The sequence below is a fragment of the Salmo trutta genome, chromosome 28 (genome assembly GCF_901001165.1).
Source record: "Salmo trutta chromosome 28, fSalTru1.1, whole genome shotgun sequence".
NCBI classification, from domain to species: domain Eukaryota; kingdom Metazoa; phylum Chordata; class Actinopteri; order Salmoniformes; family Salmonidae; genus Salmo; species Salmo trutta.
The window spans coordinates 30,279,212-30,301,619 of NC_042984.1; the positions used below are offsets into that span (position 1 = coordinate 30,279,212).

At 41.9% G+C, this 22,408-nt stretch overlaps 2 protein-coding genes across 2 annotated transcripts; both read right to left on the minus strand.

Moving 5' to 3' along the window:
• Positions 1–20: 20 nt before the first annotated feature.
• Positions 21–1,367, minus strand: LOC115165994 (cytochrome c oxidase subunit 4 isoform 2, mitochondrial-like). The gene is made up of 4 exons (XM_029719579.1): positions 1,265–1,367; positions 689–850; positions 482–613; positions 21–280 (listed from the first exon to the last, which is right to left on the minus strand). Exons 1-4 carry the CDS (start codon positions 1,365–1,367, stop codon positions 147–149), a joined length of 531 nt encoding a protein of 176 aa, XP_029575439.1. The 3' UTR covers positions 21–146.
• Positions 1,368–8,455: 7,088 nt separating this feature from the next.
• On the minus strand, positions 8,456–17,513 carry LOC115165993 (cytochrome c oxidase subunit 4 isoform 2, mitochondrial). Its single transcript, XM_029719578.1, has 5 exons — positions 17,363–17,513; positions 9,819–9,921; positions 9,053–9,217; positions 8,843–8,974; positions 8,456–8,725 (listed from the first exon to the last, which is right to left on the minus strand). Exons 2-5 carry the CDS (start codon positions 9,919–9,921, stop codon positions 8,592–8,594), a joined length of 534 nt encoding a protein of 177 aa, XP_029575438.1. The 5' UTR covers positions 17,363–17,513; the 3' UTR covers positions 8,456–8,591.
• Between the last annotated feature and the right edge of the window lie 4,895 nt (positions 17,514–22,408).

Sequence of the window (22,408 nt, forward strand, 5' to 3'; positions counted from 1 at the left end):
GAGAAGGAAACAACCAGTTATTATTTATTACTTAAACAGTAAGAGAATGGATTCAGCTGGATGGATTGCCGTTATGGTGGCTGAACAGAGGCTCAAGGTGTCAAGTCGAACCATTCTTCCTTCCAGCAGGGGTCTAGTCCCTTCCTTTACTTCCATTGTTTGTTCTTGTAGTCCCACTGGGCAGAGAAGCCCTCAATTGGGTTGACCCGCATATCCAGCATCCTCTGGACCTGCTTAGCCTGCCACTCCTTACCAAAGGTATGAGGTTGGGGTGGGTACACTGTGGGACACGCAAAGGAGAAAAAGAACAGCAAGTTTAAGGATGGAACAATCGCCCAGCCATGTGATAATGGCTTGAGGAAGTTTAGCAATCAACCTTGAGAAATGCAGTTTCATCAATAGTTTAGACATGGCATAAGGTTGAAGGAATGAGGCATCTGGAGAGGGTGCTCCAAATGTTAAAATACCCTTTAAGTCTTACCATAGTGGCACTGCCAAAAGACCACCAGACCAGTGATGCCAAAGACTATGAACATCCCACCAATCACAGTCTTCCACTCATGGGACGGCCTCTTCATCTCAGGATAGGTATGGTTGAACTTCAGCCTGTACACTGGGATACAGAAGGAGAAATATTAAGAATAGCAGGATTAAAGGCTGTGACAGAAGGAATGAGAGAGGGGCTTACAGGTGATTTTCTCCTCCTTGGACAGTGCAGTCCATGGACCCTTCTTCTGTTTCAGGCTCTTATCTGTAGAGTCCAGGACGTCCTTCCATGGTCTGTCTGGCAGAGGGGTGTCCAGACGATCCCAGTACATTGGCTGTGACATGTCCAAGTTGTCGGAGACCTCTACAGTACAGGAGATGGGACACATCGTTGATAGAAAGTATGTGCGGGAGAGTTTGCGGTAAGGACCTCAGGTATTTGTGCTTGTAGCACCATTCACTACTTGTAAGTCAACACCACCATCTGCTGATAATAAATGCAATGGCACAGCAGGCCATGCTATTTCAAATGTACCTAGCTTGAATAAAAGGGTCTACACAACACCAGGGCTCTCCAATCTAGCACACCTGATTCTAATAATTAGCAGGTTGATAAGCTGAATCAGGTTAGTTACAACTGGGGTTGGAGTGAAAATATACACCAGGGTAACTCCCGGAACTGGTTTGGAGAGACCTGAACTAGGCTGTGTAGTGACTTAATACATTTGAAAAAAATATATTAAATCAATTATGCCTGCAGTTCAACGTCAATGATTACCCTGGTGGTCATGGCTTGACATCCTCGCACCACTGTTTGTCAGTGCCAAAACTGCTCGCCTGGAAAGCAAGCACCCCACACATCCTTTTGTCAGGTGAAGCATCTGAAAGACAGGTGAGGAAGAGACAGAACAATATTCATCCACCAATAAAATGTCTCCACATAACTGATCTGTACAAAAGTGACCAGGTATTTTAACAATAACCCAGACCTTCCCTCTCTGCGCAATAATGTAAAAACAAAGGTTAAGATGAAATGGCCTAGTTTCTTTAGGGACTTTAAGACTAATTTGCAATCACAGAACAAGTCAAATCCATGGGCTAACTGGCTACTGAAGTTACAGCCCACAAGCTCACCTTCAGAAAGTGATTAAGAATTTCTTCTGACACCTGTTTATAGGCCATGCACTGATTGACTAATCACTCTCACCTGTGCAAGGCTAACCCTTCTCAAATCAATTAAAATCAAATGTTATCGGTCACATACACATATTTAGCAAACGTTAATGTGGGTTTCATGACTCCAACGGTAGATGTTGGGATCTGTCAGTGTGTGCGAGAATGGCGGAAGCGGATACTGACTTTGAATTTGATGGCACTAGCAAAGATGACAATGAGGGTGCTGAAAATACTGGATGGACTACAGTCGCTAAAGCATGGATAAAGAGAGCTAAAATCACAGTTAAAACACTGTCTAGTTAGCATACTCCTCATGTCGCAACTCCTTAACAGTTTTGTAGTAGGAGTGCAGTTTGAGGATGGGAAGATGTACCTGGGAGATCCGCTTTGATGTTGCCAAGATGGTGAAGAAAATGATGGGTTCTGTGGAATCTGTGAGGGGGACCAGGAGTGGAATTTTCTAGATTTTTTGGTAAAACAAACGGAGCGTGTATTGCGCCTCACAGAATCAAGGAGACTGCTTTCGATTTTCAGAGCAGGGCACCAATTAAGGGTGTTATTTCTGGAGTCTTTGGTGAAGTTGGGGCTGAGAAGAATGAACATTTCTGAAGTAGTTGGGGCTTGACGATTGACGCATATGTTCAATGAAAAGAAAATAAAGAGCATGTCTGTGTTACTGTTTTTGATGTGGAGCCGCTCCCTACACATGTCAAGATGGGATATGTGAGTTACCCTGTGAGGGCATTTGTCCCCAGGTTACTGCAGTGTTCCAACTGCAAATCATTTGAGCATTACATTGTGTCAAGTGTTTGCAGAGAGCATGACTTGACTGATTATTTTTCCTGCAGAAGATGACGTTGGATGTCGTAATTGTGGTGGGGAGCATGCACATGACTTCTCTGAATGTCCTGAAAGGGTGAAGGAGGCAGAGATGGCTAGGATAAGAGATGTTCAGCGTGTCTCCTATGCCGAGTCAGCTAGAAAATTCAACAATGTTCTAGTGGCTTGGTTGTCCCGGAGACACCACAGTCCAGTGCTATGGGTGCCGTTCACAAGGTGCAGGATACCCTTGTCGTGAAGAAAGTAGATCGTTTGGCATTTATTGCTATGTCGATAACCTGCACTGCAGGTGTGGAAAGATCAATAATCATTGTATCTGCAGCTGAACGCTTCTTGGGAATGAAGGATGCATGGCTTGCTGACTGGAGCAGTAGTTCCGTCCTCTCATGTCACCAGATCTGAGTAGGGCTCTGAGTGTATTTTGAAGTACTGAGCATTTTTGGTTTGTGTTTTGTATTACTGATGTTGGAGTGGATTAAATGTCCCGCACAGTAAAATAAAAGAAAATGTTATTTGTCACATAAATAAACAGGCAGCGTCATCCTACTTCCCAATAAAAAAAATGTGCATGACCAACACATCACCCATCAAATTTTTACGCTATTAAAATGCTCAGAATTGAAGAAATCGTACATTTTCTACCATGTAACTATCAGGAAGCCTGAAAGAACAGGCTGAGTGGGCGGGGAGTTTATATTCATGAGCTCGCCTTGACTGACAGTTGTTTGAAACACCATTGTGGTCGTTGCCAGGTAACAAGGTAAATAATGGGCCACGTCCTTCCGAGCCTAAATAGTATAGACCCTGTCCGTATTAAATAGAATGTCACGACCCTGTTCACCTGTGGGGAAAACAACCTGTGGTTACCTAGGTTACCCCATTGGCTCACAGCAAAAACTTTACCTTTTTCAAACGCAATTTTCTTGTTCTCTGATTTGTTTTAGTAAATTACAAAACTACATTTAAGAAAAGTACCACATGTCTAAAGATTACTTTTCAAAATGGTCTGCTTCCTAGTGTTCTCACTACTTAGAAAAACATAATATTGTATGTCTTCATTCATGCCCCTTTTCATGACGATGCTAGCAGTCCCTCGAGTGAGTACTAGCTCGCTACCGACCAGAACATTAAGCTTGCCAAGACCAACAACACAAACAAACGGACTATATGTAACCGATGTGAAATGGCTAGCTAGTTTGAGGGGTGCGCACTAATAGTGTTTCAATCGGTGACGTCACTCGCTCTGAGACCTTGAAATAGTTTTTCCCCTTGCTCTGCAAGGGCCGCAGCTTTTGTGGAGCAATGGGTAACGATACTTCGTGGGAGGCAGTTGTTGATGTGTGCAGAGGGGTCCCTGGTTCGGGGCGAGGAGAGGGACGGAAGCTAAAACTGTTACATATACAGCTACGAGTCGTGAGTGGATTTAAAAATGGCAAAGAAAATTCAAGGAGAGGGGGTACAAAAATGGTCAGATTAATACTGCCATTGAGATAAAACAAAACATGACCTTTTTCAAGGTCAGTCTCACAAAAATAAGCATTCTTGCCTTCTAACGACCCGCTATTCAAAGTGCTCTGAACAAATTAAAGGAATCGTTCACAAAAATTGGCACATTCTAAGATCCAATGACAGTATTAGTAATGTGTTTTCGGACCCTCCCTTGGTCATATTCTCGCGAGGCAGAAATCTGAGATCAATTGGTAAACTCTGATTTACCACCCCAAGATATCCCTGTACAACGTCTATTTGCGCCCCTACTGGATGGAAACTACTAGTGTAATGGCTGTGCTCAATGCAATGGCACTTATAAATGTAGATCCTTCAAACACCCACAAACAGGGAAACAGATCCCAATCAAAGGTGTTATCACATGCTCCCCTAAGGCAGTTATTTATCTTGTGGTAAAAATTATGTGGGTAAAACAAAGCGCAAATTAAAAGTACGAATCTTGGAGCATCGAAGCACCATTAGGTGCAAAAACTCAACGTACCCAAGTGCGTCCCACTTTTTGGAAGCAAACCACTCGATTTTGTCCCTACGCTATATTGGCATCGAACATGTCACCCTCCCTAGGAGAGGGGGTGACCTCAATAATTTATTGTTAAAACGAGAGGCTGCCTGGATCTTTAATTTAAAGACCCTTGCTCCCTTCGGTCTCAATGTAGACTTTGATCTGAAGCCATTCTTGTGATTATTGTGATTTTGCTATTGTAAATGTTTGTAGGCCTATGTAGCTAAATTGTATCTATGATCGTATGCTATCCATTTATGTTTTTTGTATGCTATTTTAATATATAACAATTTACCAATGATATCAGGCCACACCCGGCCATGGTTACAGACACCTGTGTGTGTCTTTTGACACTATATAAATGAGTCACCCCACAGTGTTTGTCATTATACCCTGATGAAGACAGCTTGTCTGTCGAAATGTTGGACATTAGGTTATTACATTTTTGCATATGAGCTCCAAGAGTGTGCGGCTCTCCTTTAAATTTTTAAGGGTTCTTGCCAGCACCTCACCTAAATAGGTGTGTGTTTCTTTCACCTCTGAATCAATGAAGGTAGCCAGTAGTGGACTTGTGATATTTGTTTGCGTTTCTTCTGACCAGAGGGAGCAGGTGTTCCGTGTCACGCAGCTTGGGTCAAGATCTGTTTCTTGCTTTGATCTTAGGAACAGGGCACCGTTGAAAGGAGTGATTTCTGGGATAGAGTTAAATGTGGAGTTGAAGCAATTGAAGTTGAAGATTCCTAGTGTTCGTGATGCCCGTTGTTTGGTGCGACACAGACCAGGTGGTAAGCGTGGTGAAACGGAGGAGTAGCTGTCAGTCCTTTTTGAGTCAGTCTTTACCCGACAGTCATGTTAGGATATCAGTTGTCCTGTTAGAGCTTTTGTGTTGAATCCACTGTACTGTTTCAGGTGCAACGTTTATGGTCATGTTGCAGCAGTTTGTAGGAGGGAGATTCCAAGATGTGGGAAGTGTGCAAGAGGGCATGGGACAAACGATTGTGTAGTTTCGGTGGATAAAGTGTGTGTGTGTCAAATGTAGGCGTCCAGCACAGAGGGAAAGGCCAAAGAGTGATATATGCTTCAGTAAGGTTTGTTTCTTAGTGTTCATGGTGGTGTCCTGTCCTTTGTCGTGGACGAATCAGAATTAGTTGGGTAACATAGATAATTAAGATGTTTTATTAGTATAATATGCTTATTTGAGGTACTTGTCATTAGAAAGTGTCCATTGGACTCTGGTGTTTTTTTAGTTGCAAGTCTACCTTAGCTGGGGCTCAGACACTTGGGGCTCAGAGAGGGGAGAGGTCAGACTTGTCATCATGGGAATGTGTCTTTACCTATTTCTTAAACCATGTGAAGGGATGTGTGATTGTTGAGCTGAATATCAGGAGTGAGTCAAAGAACTACACTTCCCAGAGTGCACCAGCAGCAGCAAACCGGCTGCTTGTCACCTGATCAATCATTTTCACTTATTTGGAGCACCTGTGAAGGCATGGAGGGCGTCAGTCATTCAGAAGAACAAACTTCAGAGGGAAAACTCCAAGTTCACTCACAGGTTCAGTCCAAAGACGCCAATGGTAAAAGGCTTAAATGATTAATTCATATTAGTTATTTAGAATGGCCAGGTCGCAATTGTAAATGAGAACTTGTTCTCAACTTGCCTACCTGGTTAAATAAAGGTGAAATAAATAAATAAAATAAAAAATTTAAATGTTTAAACTAATTTAAGTTCATTAAAATGTTTAAATAAGATGGTAACTTTTTGTTCTGTCTTTAAAGGTTTACAACCTAATTTACTGGCTAGTTTACTGGCTAAATTACTGGACAGACCAACCAACTGAAGGCAAACTAAAAATAAAAAAGATTGAGTTGGAAAATTGAGTTGTCCCTGTGTCCTTTGGATGGTGAACCAGAGGAGGACTTGACAGTGATTAATGGGGAACCAATGACTTGTCTCCACAATGTCTGTGAGCAAGTCACTCCCTCCTTTTCTTTATTGTGGGGAGGATTATGGCAGTAAATGGATCCTTGTATGTTCTCTCTTAGATCTCACACTTATCCTGGGATATTATATGGCCTAGAGGCTCACTCCCTCCAGTGAGCCTGTCCAGGAGTGGGGTCAAGAGGGGGTTTGCTTGAGATGGGAGTATCTAGAGTTGACAACTGATATATGCCATTGGATGAAATAGTTCTGTTCAATACCATACCAGGGAGGGACGGTTCTAAAGAGACCAGATACTGGGCTATACCATTAATCCTGTTGACATAACAGTTACTGTCTGTGTTTTATTGATATCTGTCATACAAAACTTAACCTTTGTGAACTGTTACTAAGTATCTGTGGTTTGTCAATGTACGTTGAAGGGGGTGTATCGTTGCTATAAAAGATCCCTGTAGCCATTCTGTAATCACCTTGTTCAATGATTCATTCGAGACAATGCATTATTGGGGGTCAAGAACTTTTGCAAAAGTATCTTAAGTATTAAAGATGTAGTTTAACTCGGACTGGTGTGTTTGTAACTCCTCATTTGGTAATGCAGAAATTAGCCACCACACCTTCCAGGCCATTGTTCAAGAAGAATGGTAGAAAGTTCCGGTCCTTTAAGTTTGTTTATTTCCGTTTTGGGTTTCCCCTCTTATTTTCCCGCATCCAATAGTGAATGCAGAACTTACAAATGAGCGAGAAATAACAAAAGGTTAAATTACTACATAACATTAACAGGTTAGTGTTTCCTCGCGGCCATATCTCCATGTTACAGCGCTTGTTTACGGAAGACAGACGGAAGAGGTGACCCCCTGTGCTAATTAGCTATCTAGCATGCCCTGAACACCTGTGTAAATGTAATTGGGCAGGAAGTGTAGTTGGTAAACTGGAGGCACACAACGTATGGATCTGTGTAAGTCTGTTAACGTTACAGTAAGTGTCTGTTTTATTGAAGTAACATTTTTATATTTGGTGTAAAGTCTCTTCAAATGGTCTTAAATTTCATCTTTGCATTGCGTAATTGTTAGGGTTTTTTTTCGTTATGTTTACATATTTTGCATTATTCATCTCATATGTATATACTGTATTCTATAATACTTTATTTTAGTCTATGCCGCTCCAACATTGCTCGTACAAATATTTATGTATTCTTAATTCCATTCCTTTACTTTAGATGCGTGTTGTGAAATTATTTGATATTACTGCACTGTTGGAGCTAGAAACACAATCATTTTGCTACACCCGCAATAACATCTGCTAATCCTCTTATGTGACCAATAAATTGTGATTTGATTTTAGAGAAAAAACAAGGAACTCCATGGTGTATAGTCTGTTTCTATTTCTTACGATTCCAATGTAATGTCTTAGATTACATGCAGCGACCAATTTGGAACATGGAGAGAACGCTGACATTTTATTTTGATGGTTTGGGAGGGATAAGGGGAAAGGCCAGAAGACATTCATTGAGGAAAACTCAAAAAAATTCATGACTTGTTCCTAAAGGACAACATCCAAATAAATGTTAGTCTGTAAGTTAATTTAATGGTGTCCCTTGCCTGTAGTAAAGCTGCTCAGAGCGTCCGGCCATACATGATCTTTAACTTGTTTGCCATCCATCTTCACTTCTTGACTTTTTAATAGTTTTCTACAGAAAATGTTAATGTTCTTTGCAATTTTAGGACTGATTTTAGGGAATGAAAACACAAAGGTACAAGGATTGATTTAATCTTTTGTCATTGAGTTGTGTTTACACATTCAATACGGTGGACCATTTTGGAGTAGAATATCCTTTGTTAGTGTTGAATGTGTCAGGACCACCAAGGCAATGGCACATCTCACAATACTCACTTAGGGCCAAACTAGACACTACCCCAGGAACACTAAAGCAGAAATTGGGTTGAGGACAAGCAGCCCATAATATGATACTGTTATTTTCTCAGAGGGAGAGAGAAGGAAACAACCAGTTTTTAGTTATTTATTACTTAAACAGTAAGAGAATGGATTCAGATGGATGGATTGCCGTTATGGTGGCTGAACAGAGGCTCAAGGTGTCAAGTCGAACCATTCTTCCTTCCAGCAGGGGTCTAGTCCCTTCCTTTACTTCCATTGTTTGTTCTTGTAGTCCCACTGGGCAGAGAAGCCCTCAATTGGGTTGACCCGCATATCCAGCATCCTCTGGATCTGCTTAGCCTGCCACTCCTCACCAAAGGTATGAGGTTGGGGTGGGTACACTGTGGGACACGCAAAAGAGAAAAAGAACAGCAAGTTTAAGGATGGAACAATCGCCCAGCCATGTGATAATGGCTTTTAGTCTATCAATTTTTGCAATCAACCATGAGAAATCTTACCATAGTGGCCCTGCCAAAAGACCACCAGACCAGTGATGCCAAAGAAGATGAACATCCCACCAATCACGGTCTTCCACTCATGGGACGGCCTCTTCATCTCAGGATAGGTATGGTTGAACTTCAGCCTGTACACTGGGATACAGAAGGAGAAATATTAAGAATAGCAGGATTAAAGGCTGTGACATGAGAAGGAATGAGAGAGGGGCTTACAGGCGATTTTCTCCTCCTTGGACAGTGCAGTCCAGGGACCCTTCTCCTTCTGTTTTAGGCTCTTATCTGTAGAGTCCAGGACGTCCTTCCATGGTCTGTCTGGCAGAGGGGTGTCCAGACGATCCCAGTACATTGGCTGTGACATGTCCACTGAGTCGGACACCTCTACAGTACATGAGATATAGGACACAAGATAAGGGGAGGTTGAGGTAAAGGGAGCGGTGGTAAGGTGGGGTGTAGAGGTTTATAGACCTCAGAGCATTGTCTTACGTCAGATGGTGTCACTCCTACGTGACACTTGTCCCTCAACCAAATCAGATCAGTGCAAACGGCCATCATGCTATCTGACGTGAGATAATGGACCTCAGAGAAGAAGACTACACTGGGTGGAAAGCAGGGACGGATTACGAAACAGGCACGCAAGGCACGTGCCACGGGGCCCCCATATTCCTTTTTGGGGAGGGTTGGGGCCCCACTGGAGGTCGGGGGCCTCCAGATAGCATATGATAGCAAAATGTGTAGAATTGCAGGAAATTAGCTTTAAAATGGTAACAAATGTTGAGAGGAGCTATTAAACACCAACAAAAAAAATATCTGCCCCATGACAAAAAGTGTAGAATTGCAGGAAATGTTCTTTAAAATGGTAACATTTTCTCTTAGCCTCATGACAAAATGTGTAGAATAGCATTATAAAATGGTATATTTTTTGCTCTGCGCCATGGGAAAATGTGTAAATGCAATAAATTAGCTGATCAAAGAATAGTACCGTGGTGGCCATGGCTTGACATCCTCGCGCCACTGCTCGTCAGGGCAACCACCGCTTGCTTGGAAAGCAAGCACCCCACACGGCCTGTTGTCAGGTGAAGCATCTGAAAGACAGGTGAGGAACAGAGACAGAACAAGATTTATTCCCCGTCAAAATATGTCTCCTCTTAACAGACCAGTACGTCTGGAGACTCCCTCTCATGGTGACTAGGTATTTTAACAATAACCCAAAACTTCCCCTCTGCACAATGCCGTAAAAAAAATGGTTACTGATGAAATAGGAACTTCAAAGGCTATTTGCAAAAGCAGATCAAGATTTGGCATGAGTCCTCAGATCCTGAAAAAGTTATACAGCTGCACCAATGAGAGCATCCTGACTGGTTGCATCACCGCCTGATATGGCAACTGCTCTGCATCCGACCGCAAGGAGCTACAGAGGGTAGTGTGTACATCACTGGGGCCAAGCTTCCCCCATCCAGGACCTCTATACCAGGCGGTGTCAGCAGAAGTCCCTAAAAATGTTCGAAGGCTCCAGCCACCCTAGTCATAGACTTTTCTCTCTGCTATGGCACGACAAGCGGTACCGGAGCGCCAAGTCTAGGTCCAAAAGCTTCTACCCCCAAGCCATAAGCCTGCTGAACAGTTAATCAAATGGCTACCCGGACTATTTGCATTAACTCCCCCACCCCTTTTTTACACTGCTGCTTCTCGCTGTTTATTATCAATGCATAGTCACTTTACCCCTACCTACATGTGCATATTACCTCAATTATCTCAACTGACCTGTACCCCTGCACATTACATTTACGTCATTTAGCAGACGCTCTTATCCAGAGCGCTTTACAGTAGTGAATGCATACATTTAATTTTTATATATATATATTTTTTTGTACTGGCCCCCCGTGGGAATCGAACCCACGACCCTGGCGTTGCACACACCATGCTGGCGTTGCAAACACCATGCTCTACCAACTAAGCCACAGGCAAGACTGACTTGGTACTGGTACCCCCAGTATATAGTAATGTTATTGTTATTTTATTGTAACCTTTTATTTAATATTTAGTAAATATTTTCTAAACTCTTTATTTTTCTTAACTGCAATGTTGGTTAAGGGCTTATAAGTAAGCATTTCACCGTAAGGTGTTGTATTCGGCGCATGTGACAAATAAAACGTTATTTCAAATCCATAGGCCAAGTAACTAGGCTAAGACATTACAGCCAAAAAGCACAAGCTCACCTTCTTCTTCTATGGTATTATGGCATCTGCAAACAAGCGTTAAAGATTCATGCCGCCACCTACTGTAAGGGTGGCAAACTATAGAAAAAATAACACTGTGACACAAAAAGGGAAGGGAAGAGGAAAAGGGAAGAAAAATTGCCCTACCAACTAACCCTACACCCATTAAAACCTCACCACTATTCCACTACTTAGTCCTACTGATACTACACCATGCCAACAGCCTGGGAGGACGGGACACTATCGTTCAACACACCTTGTAACTCTTCTGCAGTAAAATCTTGTACACCCAAGTCATTCTCGGCAACTGCCACCACAACATCTACTTTCTGTGATTTATGTTCCATTTCTGCGGTACAGCTGAAAACTAAGGTTATTAAAGCTAATAAACCAACCTTACTGAAGCACATTATTCCTATCATTCTCTATTGGCCTCGGCCAACTCACAGGGATCCTCTCAGGATTCCTCACCCTGTACCCATCTTCCTCTACTACTCTCTTCACTACCTAAGCATACGACACCTTCTGCACTACTCTGATCCCGGCAACCTCCGCCTGCCTTTCTTTCACCGGACACGTCTGATCTCCAGCAACATGGGTACCCCTACAGTTAACACACACAACTTTTTCCACCTATACTACACATTCCTTTGTCTCATACCCTCCTGCACACTTCTCACATCTAGGAATCTCCCTCCTACACACTGCTGCAACATGACCATAAGCTCGGCACTTAAAACACTGTAATTGGTTCGGGACAAAAGCTCTCATCAAAACTCAGCAGAACAGACAGTGTCTTCTCTGTTTCACCACGCTCTCCACCGGGTCTGCGTCGCACCAAATGGGGGTCCCAGACACCGGGAATCTTCAATTTCAGTTCACCCTCCTCAGCACTTAATGCCACCCCTGTTATCACTACTTTCAACAGCGACCTGCTCCGGAGAGCAAAGCCATTCACAGTTCTTGTCCCTAGTCGAGTGATGCGGAGTGCCTGTTCTCTCTGGACGGCAGAAACAGTCCCCAATCTCTTCTCCACCCAACCTGACACCACATATGGATCAGCCAGAAGGCAGGGGTCCACTTTCTCCAAACATGTCACTCCTACTGGACCAGAATCATCTGCTTCATGACCTCCATTGCAAGGCTCGGACATAGAAGGCTTCTCCACACCTTCCTCCCCACACAATTCATCCTCACTCTCACCCAATTCACCTCCAGAGCTACTGGAATACTGCTCACCCCACTGGCACTTGACGCCACTCACCCTCACCCCATTGTCTCCCTCAGAACTCAACTCCTGATTTATCAGGGGATGCTGCAGCCTACTTCCCGTGGCTATGGGCTAGCCCCATCTAAACTTAATGTAAACAAATGACAGAAGGTACATGCACAACTGGCTTGTTGCCTTTAAAATAGATTTAAGGAACTTATTTAATTTAAAATCACAAAAAGAATAGTGTTTTATTGTCTAGTGGGCTGTATGAATATTTCAAAGCCTCATTACCCTTGATTTGATAATGGACTCTTTGAAAGAGACCATGAAGTTGCTTGGCACCAATATGTTATTTATGGTAGGTAGGTTTAAAGGTCTTGTTATGGTGCCGTAAGGGGCCTCGGATGAACCTAAAATCCAGGCTTTGTCTGGACACCTACAGTTAATTACACTTTAGACCCCATTTCCAGGCTTACAGTAAACTAGATCAGAGGGGTATACTACGAAACAAGTTTGAGGAGTTACCGAGATAACTTTGGTCAACTCTGAGTTCAACTTGGGATAACTGACACCACGAAAGTGGCTCACCTTTTAGCCAGGTACATTTCTATGGAAACAAAGCCTTCAGAACTAATTTGCTCCAGGGCAGGTTAACTCAGGGCAAACTCCATTTATCCTGAATGAAGTGCCTGAGCCGCAAGTTGAGGACCAATGAAATCATATTCCCTCACTCTCGCGAAGATTGCATCATCATCCCCTTCATTTGAGTATTTGTTTTATTATATACAGTTGAAGTCGGAAGTTTACATACCTTAGCCAAATATATTTAAACTCAGTTTTTCACAATTCCTGACATTTAATCCTAGTAAAAATTCCCTGTCTTAGGTCAGTTAGGATCACCACTTCATTTTAATAATGTGAAATGCCAGAATAATAGTAAAGAGAATGAATTATTTCAGCTTGTATTTCTTTCATCACATTCCCAGTGGGTCAGATGTTTACATACACTCAATTAGTATTTGGTAGCATTGCCTTTAAATTGTTTAACTTGGGTCAAATGTTTAGGGTAGCCTTCCACAAGCTTCCCACAATAAGTTGGGTGAATTTTGGCCCATTCCTCCTGGCAGAGCTGCTGTAACTGAGTCAGGTTTGTAGGCCTCCTTGCTCGCACACACTTTTTTTTCAAATTTTCTATAGGATTGAGGTCAGGGCTTTGTGATGGCCACTCCAATACCTTGACTTTGTTGTCCTTAAGCCATTGTGCCACAACTTTGGAAGTATGATTGGGGTCATTGTCCATTTGGAAGACCCATTTCCGACCAAGCTTTAACTTCCTGACTGATATCTTGAGATGTTGCTTCAATACACCCACATCATTTTCCTGCCTCATGATGTCATCTATTTTGTGAAATGCACCAGTCCCTCCTGCAGCAAAGCACCCCCACAACATGATGCTGCCACCCCCGTGCTTCACGGTTGGGATGGTGTTCTTTGACTTGCAAGCCTCCCCCTTTTTCCTCCAAACATAAAGATGGTCATCATGGCCAAACAGTTCCATTTTTGTTTCATCAGACCAGAAGACATTTCTGCAAAAAGTACGATCTTTGTCCCCATGTGCAGTTGCAAACCGTAGTCTGGCTTTTTTATGGTGGTTTTGGAGCAGTGGATTCTTCCTTGCTGAGTGGCTTTTCAGGTTACGTCGATATAGGACTCGTTTTACTGTGGATATAGATACTTTTGTACCTGTTTCCTCCAGCATCTTCACAAGGTCCTTTGCTGTTGTTCTGGGATTGATTTGCACTTTTCGCACCAAAGTACATTAATCTCTAGGAGACAGAACGCGTCTCCTTCCTGAGCGGTATGACGGCTGCGTGGTCCCATGGTGTTTATACTTGCGTACTATTGTTTGTACAGATGAATGTGGTACCTTCAGGCGTTTGGAAAATGCTCCAAAGGATGAACCAGACTTGTGGAGGTCTACAATTGTTTTCTGAGGTCTTGGCTGATTTATTTTGATTTTCCCATGATGTCAAGCAAAGAGGCACTGAGTTGAAGGTAGGCCTTGAAATACATCCACAGGTACACCTCCAATTGACTCAAATTATGTCAATTAGCCTATCAGAAGCATCTAAAGCCATGACATCATTTTCAATGAATTTTTAAAGCTGTTTAAAAACACAGTCATCTTAGTGTATGTAAACTTCTGACCCACTGGAATTGAGATACAGTGAATTATAAATTAAATAATCTGTCTGTAAACAATTGTTGGAAAAATTACTTGTGTCATGCTCAAAGTAGATATCCTAACCGACTTGCCAAAACTATAATTTGTTAACAAGAAATTTGTGGAGTGGTTGAAAAACGAGATTTAATGATTCCAACCTAAGTGTATGTAAACTTCCGACTTCAACTGTATATATACCTATCACATTGCACATTTAGTAATGACAGAATGCATTTGAAACTTCATGCACAGTAAAACCTTTGTAATAAAATTATTTTATCATAAGAGTTGGATTTTTTTTGATTGTGCATTAACCTCTACGGGATCGGTGTCCCTAAACCGGGATAGTTGTTGCTCAATATGCGATAATTTGACTAGAATTACGTTGTAAACAACAGCCAACTTTCCGGGACATAGACATGTCTTATACGGGCAGAAAGCTTAAATTATTGTTAATCTAACAGTGTCCAATTTACAGTAGCTATTACAGCAAAAAAATACCATGCCATTGTTTGAGGATAGTGCACACCAACAAAACACTTTTATCAAGGCAACTGGTTTGATACATTCATAATGTATCAATAATGTACTTACATTCAGTAATCTTGCTCTGATTTGTCATCATGAGGGTCCCAGAGATAAAATGTAGCATAGTTTTGTTTGATAAAATCAATTTTTAGGAACTGGGTTCTACAGTTTGACCCCACTGCTGTCTCTGGCTCCACACCCACCCCACCCAGCCATCTAGATGTGTGAAGGTTAGTGTATTTTCTGTAGGGAAGCTAATGATCCATCATATATGACATTCCTGGGAGTGTGTAAACTTAATTTTTTTAATCACCATAGCATTTTTGTATATTCTCTATAGTTATGTACTTGAAAATGTATAAATTGACCAATTCGGCACATTTGGGCAAACTCCTGGCAGACTTGACACAAAATATTGTGTAGTGATGTAATTCTATACTGGATCAGTCTGCACACTTTGCACACACACTGCTGCCATCTTGTGGACAACATCTAAATTACAACTTGAATCCTATCTCAATGTAGGGCCTTTCTCTTGTATTTCAAAGACTATGGAACAAATAATTTTTTGAAAACTAATGTTTTCTGGTTTGTATTGTCTTTTACCAGATCTAATGTGTTATATTCTCCTACATTAATTTCACATTTACACAAACTTCAAAGTCTTTCCTTTCAAATGGTATCAAGAATATACATATCCTTGTTTCAGGTCCTGAGCTACTGGCAGTTAGATTTGGGTATGTCATTTTAGGCGGAAATTGAAAAAGGGTCTGATCCTTAAGAGCACACCAAAGTACAAAGAAGGCATTGATGTTTCAGCATTGTCTCAATGAAGAGTTTGGCATTCGACTAGCCATGTGTGACATGTACATGCAGTTACAAGCCTGTTAGAGTTAAGCCTTTCGCAGGCTTCCCAGTCAAAACCGTTTTTCTTGAGGCAAGTCGAAGTTCGGTAGCCGAAGTCTAGGCCCCTTCGTTGGTGATTGGTCAGCAGTACTACTCCTATTAGGAGTGGGAACTATGGATGGGATTCTTCAATTAAGTGTTTCTTGTCATTTAACAAGACAACTAGTTTTCATGCACATTTTTTCACTTGAGAAATACTGCAACAAACAATAAGTTAGATGTAAAATTGCGTGACTAAGACCTCTTAGGTAAAAAATGTTAAAATTAATTTCAGATTTAGATTAATTCTGGCTATGTTGTTGCTATGGCGTCTCAAGAGTGTTTTTCAAGCAAAGTTCTTTGAGTATGCTTGACTTTCACCTAGCTGAGTTCTGCCAGGAGCAAACCAAACTTAGTATGTGGGCATCTTTTGCGGCAAGCGCACGAGCAATATCCACCATCGTAATACGGAGGAAGCCTGAGCTGGAATGTGAAGCTAACTGAAGCTGGCTAACTTCAGAAAACCCTGAGTAGATCTAGCTTTCATCGTAGTATACCCCTAAGCTAATTTGTTTGTATTGCAAGCTAATATGGTCTCTCTCTCGCTCTCTCAGATTCAGATAAGCTCTATTAGCATGAATGGCAAGGTGACTGTTGCTCACTCTCTCTCTTACACACACACACACACACACACACACACACACACACACACACACACACACACACACACACACACACACACACACACACACACACACACACACACACACACACACACACACACAGAAGCCAATAAAAATGGTGGAAACTGGCAGTTGGTCAACATCAGCAACCATGTCACCACGTCCTTAATGACCTCCACACACAGTGTGGTGGACTGTCAAACAGACACTACATTACTAATCCATTGCATTACCCACTTTATGAGACCTTTATGCAAAAGAGTTTGACATAACTTTTGAGTGTTGTTCTCTAAAAAATGCACAAAGAAACTATCTTGTGCAGACATATTATCAAGGAGTACAGTGTGAATTGATGTCCAAATATGGAGTTGTGTCTGTCTTCTGCGGTGGAGATGTTTACAAATTTAACTTGTGGAGTCTTGAGTTGACACATATGGCCAATGCCCTGATGCATCATCTCAAAAGGCATTGAGAGAGATTACAATTATTTGGATCCAAATACAATACTGCATGCTATTAACACAATCCCTTTCACTTTCCCTCCCACAACAGCCTGAGTTGGTATGTTACCAATGATCATGCCTTTCGTGCATTTCAAAGCATTTTTGTATTCTAGAAGTCTGTCTGCAGAATCTGTGTTAGAGTTCACTTAATTCTGCATGCCCACTCCCGACCCGAGTAAAGGGTCTAAATGACCGCCCCACCCCGCTCCTACCTGACCCAAATAACCAGTCCTCTTTGACCCCAGAAGTTCAGAAGCATTCAGCTACTCACAGTTGTCCTGAGAGTGGACTTTCAGGGGAAAAAAAGACGCACAAATAAGAGCAACCCCTCTTCACTTTGCTCTGGCACACTGTCGCTGTGTCTCACCCTTGGATCTTATCGCCAACAAACAATCACACTGACCAAGAAAGGGGGGTGAGAGAAGGGGAGGGCTAGAGGCAGGGAGGAGGCGGGTGAGAGTTTAGACCGAGAGACTAAACGAGTGCAAGTAAACAATCTGAGAAAGCATGTGATGTTACTGGCATACTGGACCAGGGCTGGGGTTGCACTGTAAAATATATTTCACAGCCCCTATATTTGAGGCTCCTGTCTTCTCTCTATCACTCTCTTTAATAATCTTCTCCTTTCCACCTTCACAGATCTTACAGAAAACTCCACAGTGACAGAAAGAGGGAGCCATTGGAATGCAGGCAGGTCAACTTTGGGTCAGTTGATACAAGAAGGAGGGATCTTAAAGAAGAGTTGCTTTCACAGTGAAGAGTAAAACGTCCCTAGAGAGTGAGATACAGAGAGGCCATGTGAAAGGCTGAAATAGTGTGACCAAGAGAGAGTGAGAAAATGTGAGCCGTCACAGTTTGTGATAAGGGAAAGATGAGGGACGACATGGATCAAATTCAGGCCTGATTTAGGTTTAGCTATGCAGGACCTGGGCCAGTAATACCCCTAGCAGTTGTTTGACTGCTAGTATGTGATTCACAAGAGGGCAACCAATGGTGGAGGCCGCTGAGGGGAGAGGAGGGGAGTGGCAAGAGGGGTGAGTTATGGACAGGCTGGCTGCACAGTACTGTATGCTGTTGCTGTTCAGCCAGCAACCATACACAGCAGCTGTTAAAGTATTTTTTTGGTGAAGGTCAATGTTACAGCAACCATACCCTCTTTGGCAGTACAATTTACTTTGCTCTTTTAGCAGAACAATGTGAGCTAATGACAAAAATACTAGTCAAAATATAGTCAGATTCTTGAAATAATAATACAATCTATATTAGAAACTGGGTGGTTTGAGCCCTGAATGCTGATGTGCTGACAGCCATGGTATATCAGACCATATACCATGGGTATGACAAACATTTATTTTTACTGTTCTTATTACGTTGGTAACCAGTTTATAATAGCAATAAGGCACCTCGGGGGTTTGTGGTATATGGCGAAGAGCTGTATTAGGCACTCCACGTTGCGTCGTGCTTAAGAACAGCCCTTAGCCGTGGTATTTTGGCCATATACCACAACCCCTTGGGCCTTATTGCTTAATTAACTCAGAGCCCATCAACGCAGAGCCGGCCAATGAGATTCCGACAGTCTGTAAAACTGTAACTGTCCTCTGATTCACTGATAAACAGTGTTTTTGCTGGCACATTACATAACCTTCAGAGTTCACCTTACCTCTGGAGCACAAGCAAACAGTGTCAGCTTAATTGGGGAGGACGGGCTCATAGTAATGGCTGGAGCAGAATAAATGGAATGATATCGAACACATCAAACACGCGGTTTGATGCCATTCTATTCACTACATTCCAGTCCTTATTATGAACCGTCCTCCCCTCAGCAGCCTCCTGTTCTCTGGAGTAACCCTCTCACTGTTTGTCTCAAATGTTGATGGTTTGTATTATGTAACTACACTCAATCTGCTTGCTGATCTTTCATTAGCGCTGGTTGTGTTTTTACTGCGATGGTAGACGGAAATGGAGATGATGTGATGTGTACATGCTTTCATGTGCTTCAATTTATAGTACATGATTATTCACCAACAGGAGTGTGCTGCAGACCAATGGTTGTTAGAAATACAAAATGGATAAAAAGTTCAGCCTTAAGTCTTCATGCTAGTTATTTTACTTCTCAATGGTACCGCAATTTAATTGTGGTTACTACGTTTAGCCACATGATGGCAGCATGAATGTATCCTTAGAATCCACCGTATTGCCAGGGATTATTGGTGTAGCATTGTCATGTATGCCTAATATAGATACATTTAATCTGTTGGCATTGTATTAACTTGTCAATCAGGAGGCTGTCAGAGACCAAAAACATGTACTCACAGAGCTCTAGTCCCGGATACAAAGATAAGGCTACTGGGATTTGTTTTTCCATGGATTTGGTGGATAAACTGAGGCTGTACCATGAGTTATTAGGAATTAGTCAGAACGTTGTTTTTCTCAATCGGAAGTGGATGATCAGTTGTATATTTTGACCAGCGGTGAAACACAAGAGCCTTATTGGATATAACAAGATGTGTGACAGGCCTGATCCTGTCTACTATACAGTGCCTTCAAAAAGTATTCACACCCCTTGACATTTTCCACATTTTGTAGTGTGACAGCCTGAATTTAAAATGGATTAAATTGAGATTTTTTTGTTTTCACTGGTGTATGCAATATCCCATTATGTCAAAGTGGAATTTTGTGTTTTCAAAATGTTTACAAATTAAAAGCTGAAATGTCTTGAGTCAATAAGTATTTGACGCCTTTGTTATTGCAAGTAAAAATGTGCTTCACAAGTCACATAATTTGTTGCACGGACTCACTCTGTGTGCACTAATAGTGTTTAACATGATTTTTAAAAGACTACTTACAGTTGAAGTAGGAAGTTTACATACACTTAGGTTGGAGACATTAAAACTTGTTTTTCAACCACTCCACAAATTTCTTGTTAACAAATTATAGTTTTGGCAAGTCGGTTAGGACATCTACTTTGTGCATGACACAAGTACTTTTTCCAACAATTGTTTACAGACAGATGATTTCACTTATAATTCACTATATCACAATTGCAGTGGGTCAGAAGTTAACATACACTAAGTTGACTGTGCCTTTAAACAACTTGGGAAATTCCAGAAAATTATGTCATGGCTTTAGAGGCCTCTGATAGGCCAATTGACATAATTTGAGTCAATCGTAGGTGTACCTGTGGATGTATTTCAAGGCCTACCTTCAAACTCAGTGGCTCTTTGCTTGACATCATGGGAAAATCAAAAGAAATCAGCCAAGACCTCAGAAAAAAATTGTAGACCTCCACAAGTCTGGTTCATCCTTGGGAGCATTTTCCAAATGCCTGAAGGTACCAGGTTCATCTGTACAAACAATAGTACGCAAGTATAAACACCATGGGACCACGCAGCAGTCATACCGCTCAGGAAGGAGACGCGTTCTGTCTCTTAGAGATGAACGTACTTTGGTACGAAAAGAGCAAATCAATCCCAGAACAACAGCAAAGGTCCTTGTGAAGATGCTGGAATTAACAGGTACAAAAGTATCTATATCCACAGTAAAACGAGTCCTATATCGACATAACCTGAAAGGCCGCTCAGCAAAGAAGAAGCCACTGCTCCAAAACTGCTCTAAAAAAGCCAGACTACGGTTTGCAATTGCACATGGGGACAAAGATCGTACTTTTTGGAGAAATGTCCTCTGGTCTGATGAATCAAAATAGAACTGTTTGGCCATAATGACCATGTTTATGTTTGGAGGAAAAAGGGGGAGGCTTGCAGGCCGAAGAACACCATCCCAACTGGGAAGCACGGGGGTGGCAGCATCATGTTGTGGGGATGCTTTGCTGCAGGAGGGACTGGTGCATTTCACAAAATAGATGACATCATGAGGCAGGAAAATGATGTGGGTGTATTGAAGCAACATCTCAAGACATCAGGAAGTTAAAGCTTGGTCGCAAATGGGTCTTCCAAATGGACAATGACCCCAAGCAAACTTCCAAAGTTGTGGCACAATGGCTTAAGGACAACAAAGTCAAGGTATTGGAGTGGCCATCACAAAGCCCTGACCTCAATCCTATAGAACATTTGTGGTCAGAACTGAAAAACTGTGTGCAAGCAAGGAGGCCTACAAACCTGACTCAGTTACACCAGCTCTGTCAGGAGGAATGGGCCAAAATTCACTCAACTTATTGTGGGAAGCTTGTGGAAGGCTACCCGAAACGTTTGACCCAAGTTAAACAATTTAAAGGCAATGCTACCAAATACTAATTGAGTATATGTAAACTTCTGACCCACTGGGGATGTGATGAAAGAAATACAAGCTGATATAAATCATTCTCTCTACTATTATTCTGACATTTCACATTCTTAAAATGAAGTGGTGATCTTAACTGACCTAAAACAGGGATTTTTGTCTAGGATTAAATGTCAGGAATTGTGAAAAACTGAGTTTAAATGTATTTCGCTAAGGTGTATGCAAACTTCCAGCTTCAACTGTATCTCTGTACCCCACACATACAATTATCTGTAAGATCCCTCAGTCAGGCAGGGAATTTCAAACACGGGTTCAACCAGAAAGACCAGAGAGGTTATCCAATGCCTCGCGAGAAGGGCAACTATTGGTAGATGGGGGAGGAAACATAGACATCTTTGTGCATGGTGAAGTTTTTAATTACACTTTGGATGGTGTATCAATACACCCAGTCTATACAAAGATACAGGCGTCCTTCCTAACAGTTGCCAGAGAGAAAGGAAACCGCACAGCGATTTCACCATGAGGCCAGTGGTGACTTTAAAACAGTTACAGAGTTTAATGGCTGTGATAGGAGAAAACTGAGGATGGATTAACAACATTGCAGTTATTCCACAATACTAACCTAAGTAAAAAGAAGGAAGCTTGTACAGAATAAAAATATTCCAAAAACATGCATCCTGTTTGCAACAAGGCACTAAATTAAAACTGCAAATACAATACAATACATTACTGAGTACCACTCTCTATATTTTCAAACGTAGTTGTTATTAAAAAATAAACGGAATGGAGCTAAGCACAGGCAAAATCCTAGAGGAAAACCTGGTTCAGTCTGCTTTCCACCAGACACTGGGAGATGAATTCACCTTTCAGCAGGACAATAACCTGAAACACAACGCCAAATCTACACTGGAGTTGCTTACCAAGAAGATAGTTAATGTTCCGAGTTAAAGTTTTGACTTAAATCTACTTGGAAATCTATGACAAGACCTGAAAATGGTTGTCTAGCAATAATAACAAATTTGAAAAAGCTTGAAGAATTTTTAAAAGAATAATGGGCAAATGTTGCACAATCCGGGTGTGG

Excerpts from the sequence above, each read along its gene's own strand:
- LOC115165994 (XM_029719579.1), bottom strand. The coding sequence starts at position 1,367 with ATGCTTCACCTGACAAAAGGATGTGTGGGGTGCTTGCTTTCCAGGCGA. Across the intron at positions 851-1,264 it reads GTCAAGCCATGACCACCAGG|AGGTCTCCGACAACTTGGAC; the intron begins GTAATCATTGAC and ends CCTGTACTGTAG. Across the intron at positions 614-688 it reads CAAGGAGGAGAAAATCACCT|TGTACAGGCTGAAGTTCAAC; the intron begins GTAAGCCCCTCT and ends TCTGTATCCCAG.
- LOC115165993 (XM_029719578.1), bottom strand. The coding sequence starts at position 9,921 with ATGCTTCACCTGACAACAGGCCGTGTGGGGTGCTTGCTTTCCAAGCAA. Across the intron at positions 9,218-9,818 it reads GTCAAGCCATGGCCACCACG|AGGTGTCCGACTCAGTGGAC; the intron begins GTACTATTCTTT and ends CATGTACTGTAG. Across the intron at positions 8,975-9,052 it reads CAAGGAGGAGAAAATCGCCT|TGTACAGGCTGAAGTTCAAC; the intron begins GTAAGCCCCTCT and ends TCTGTATCCCAG.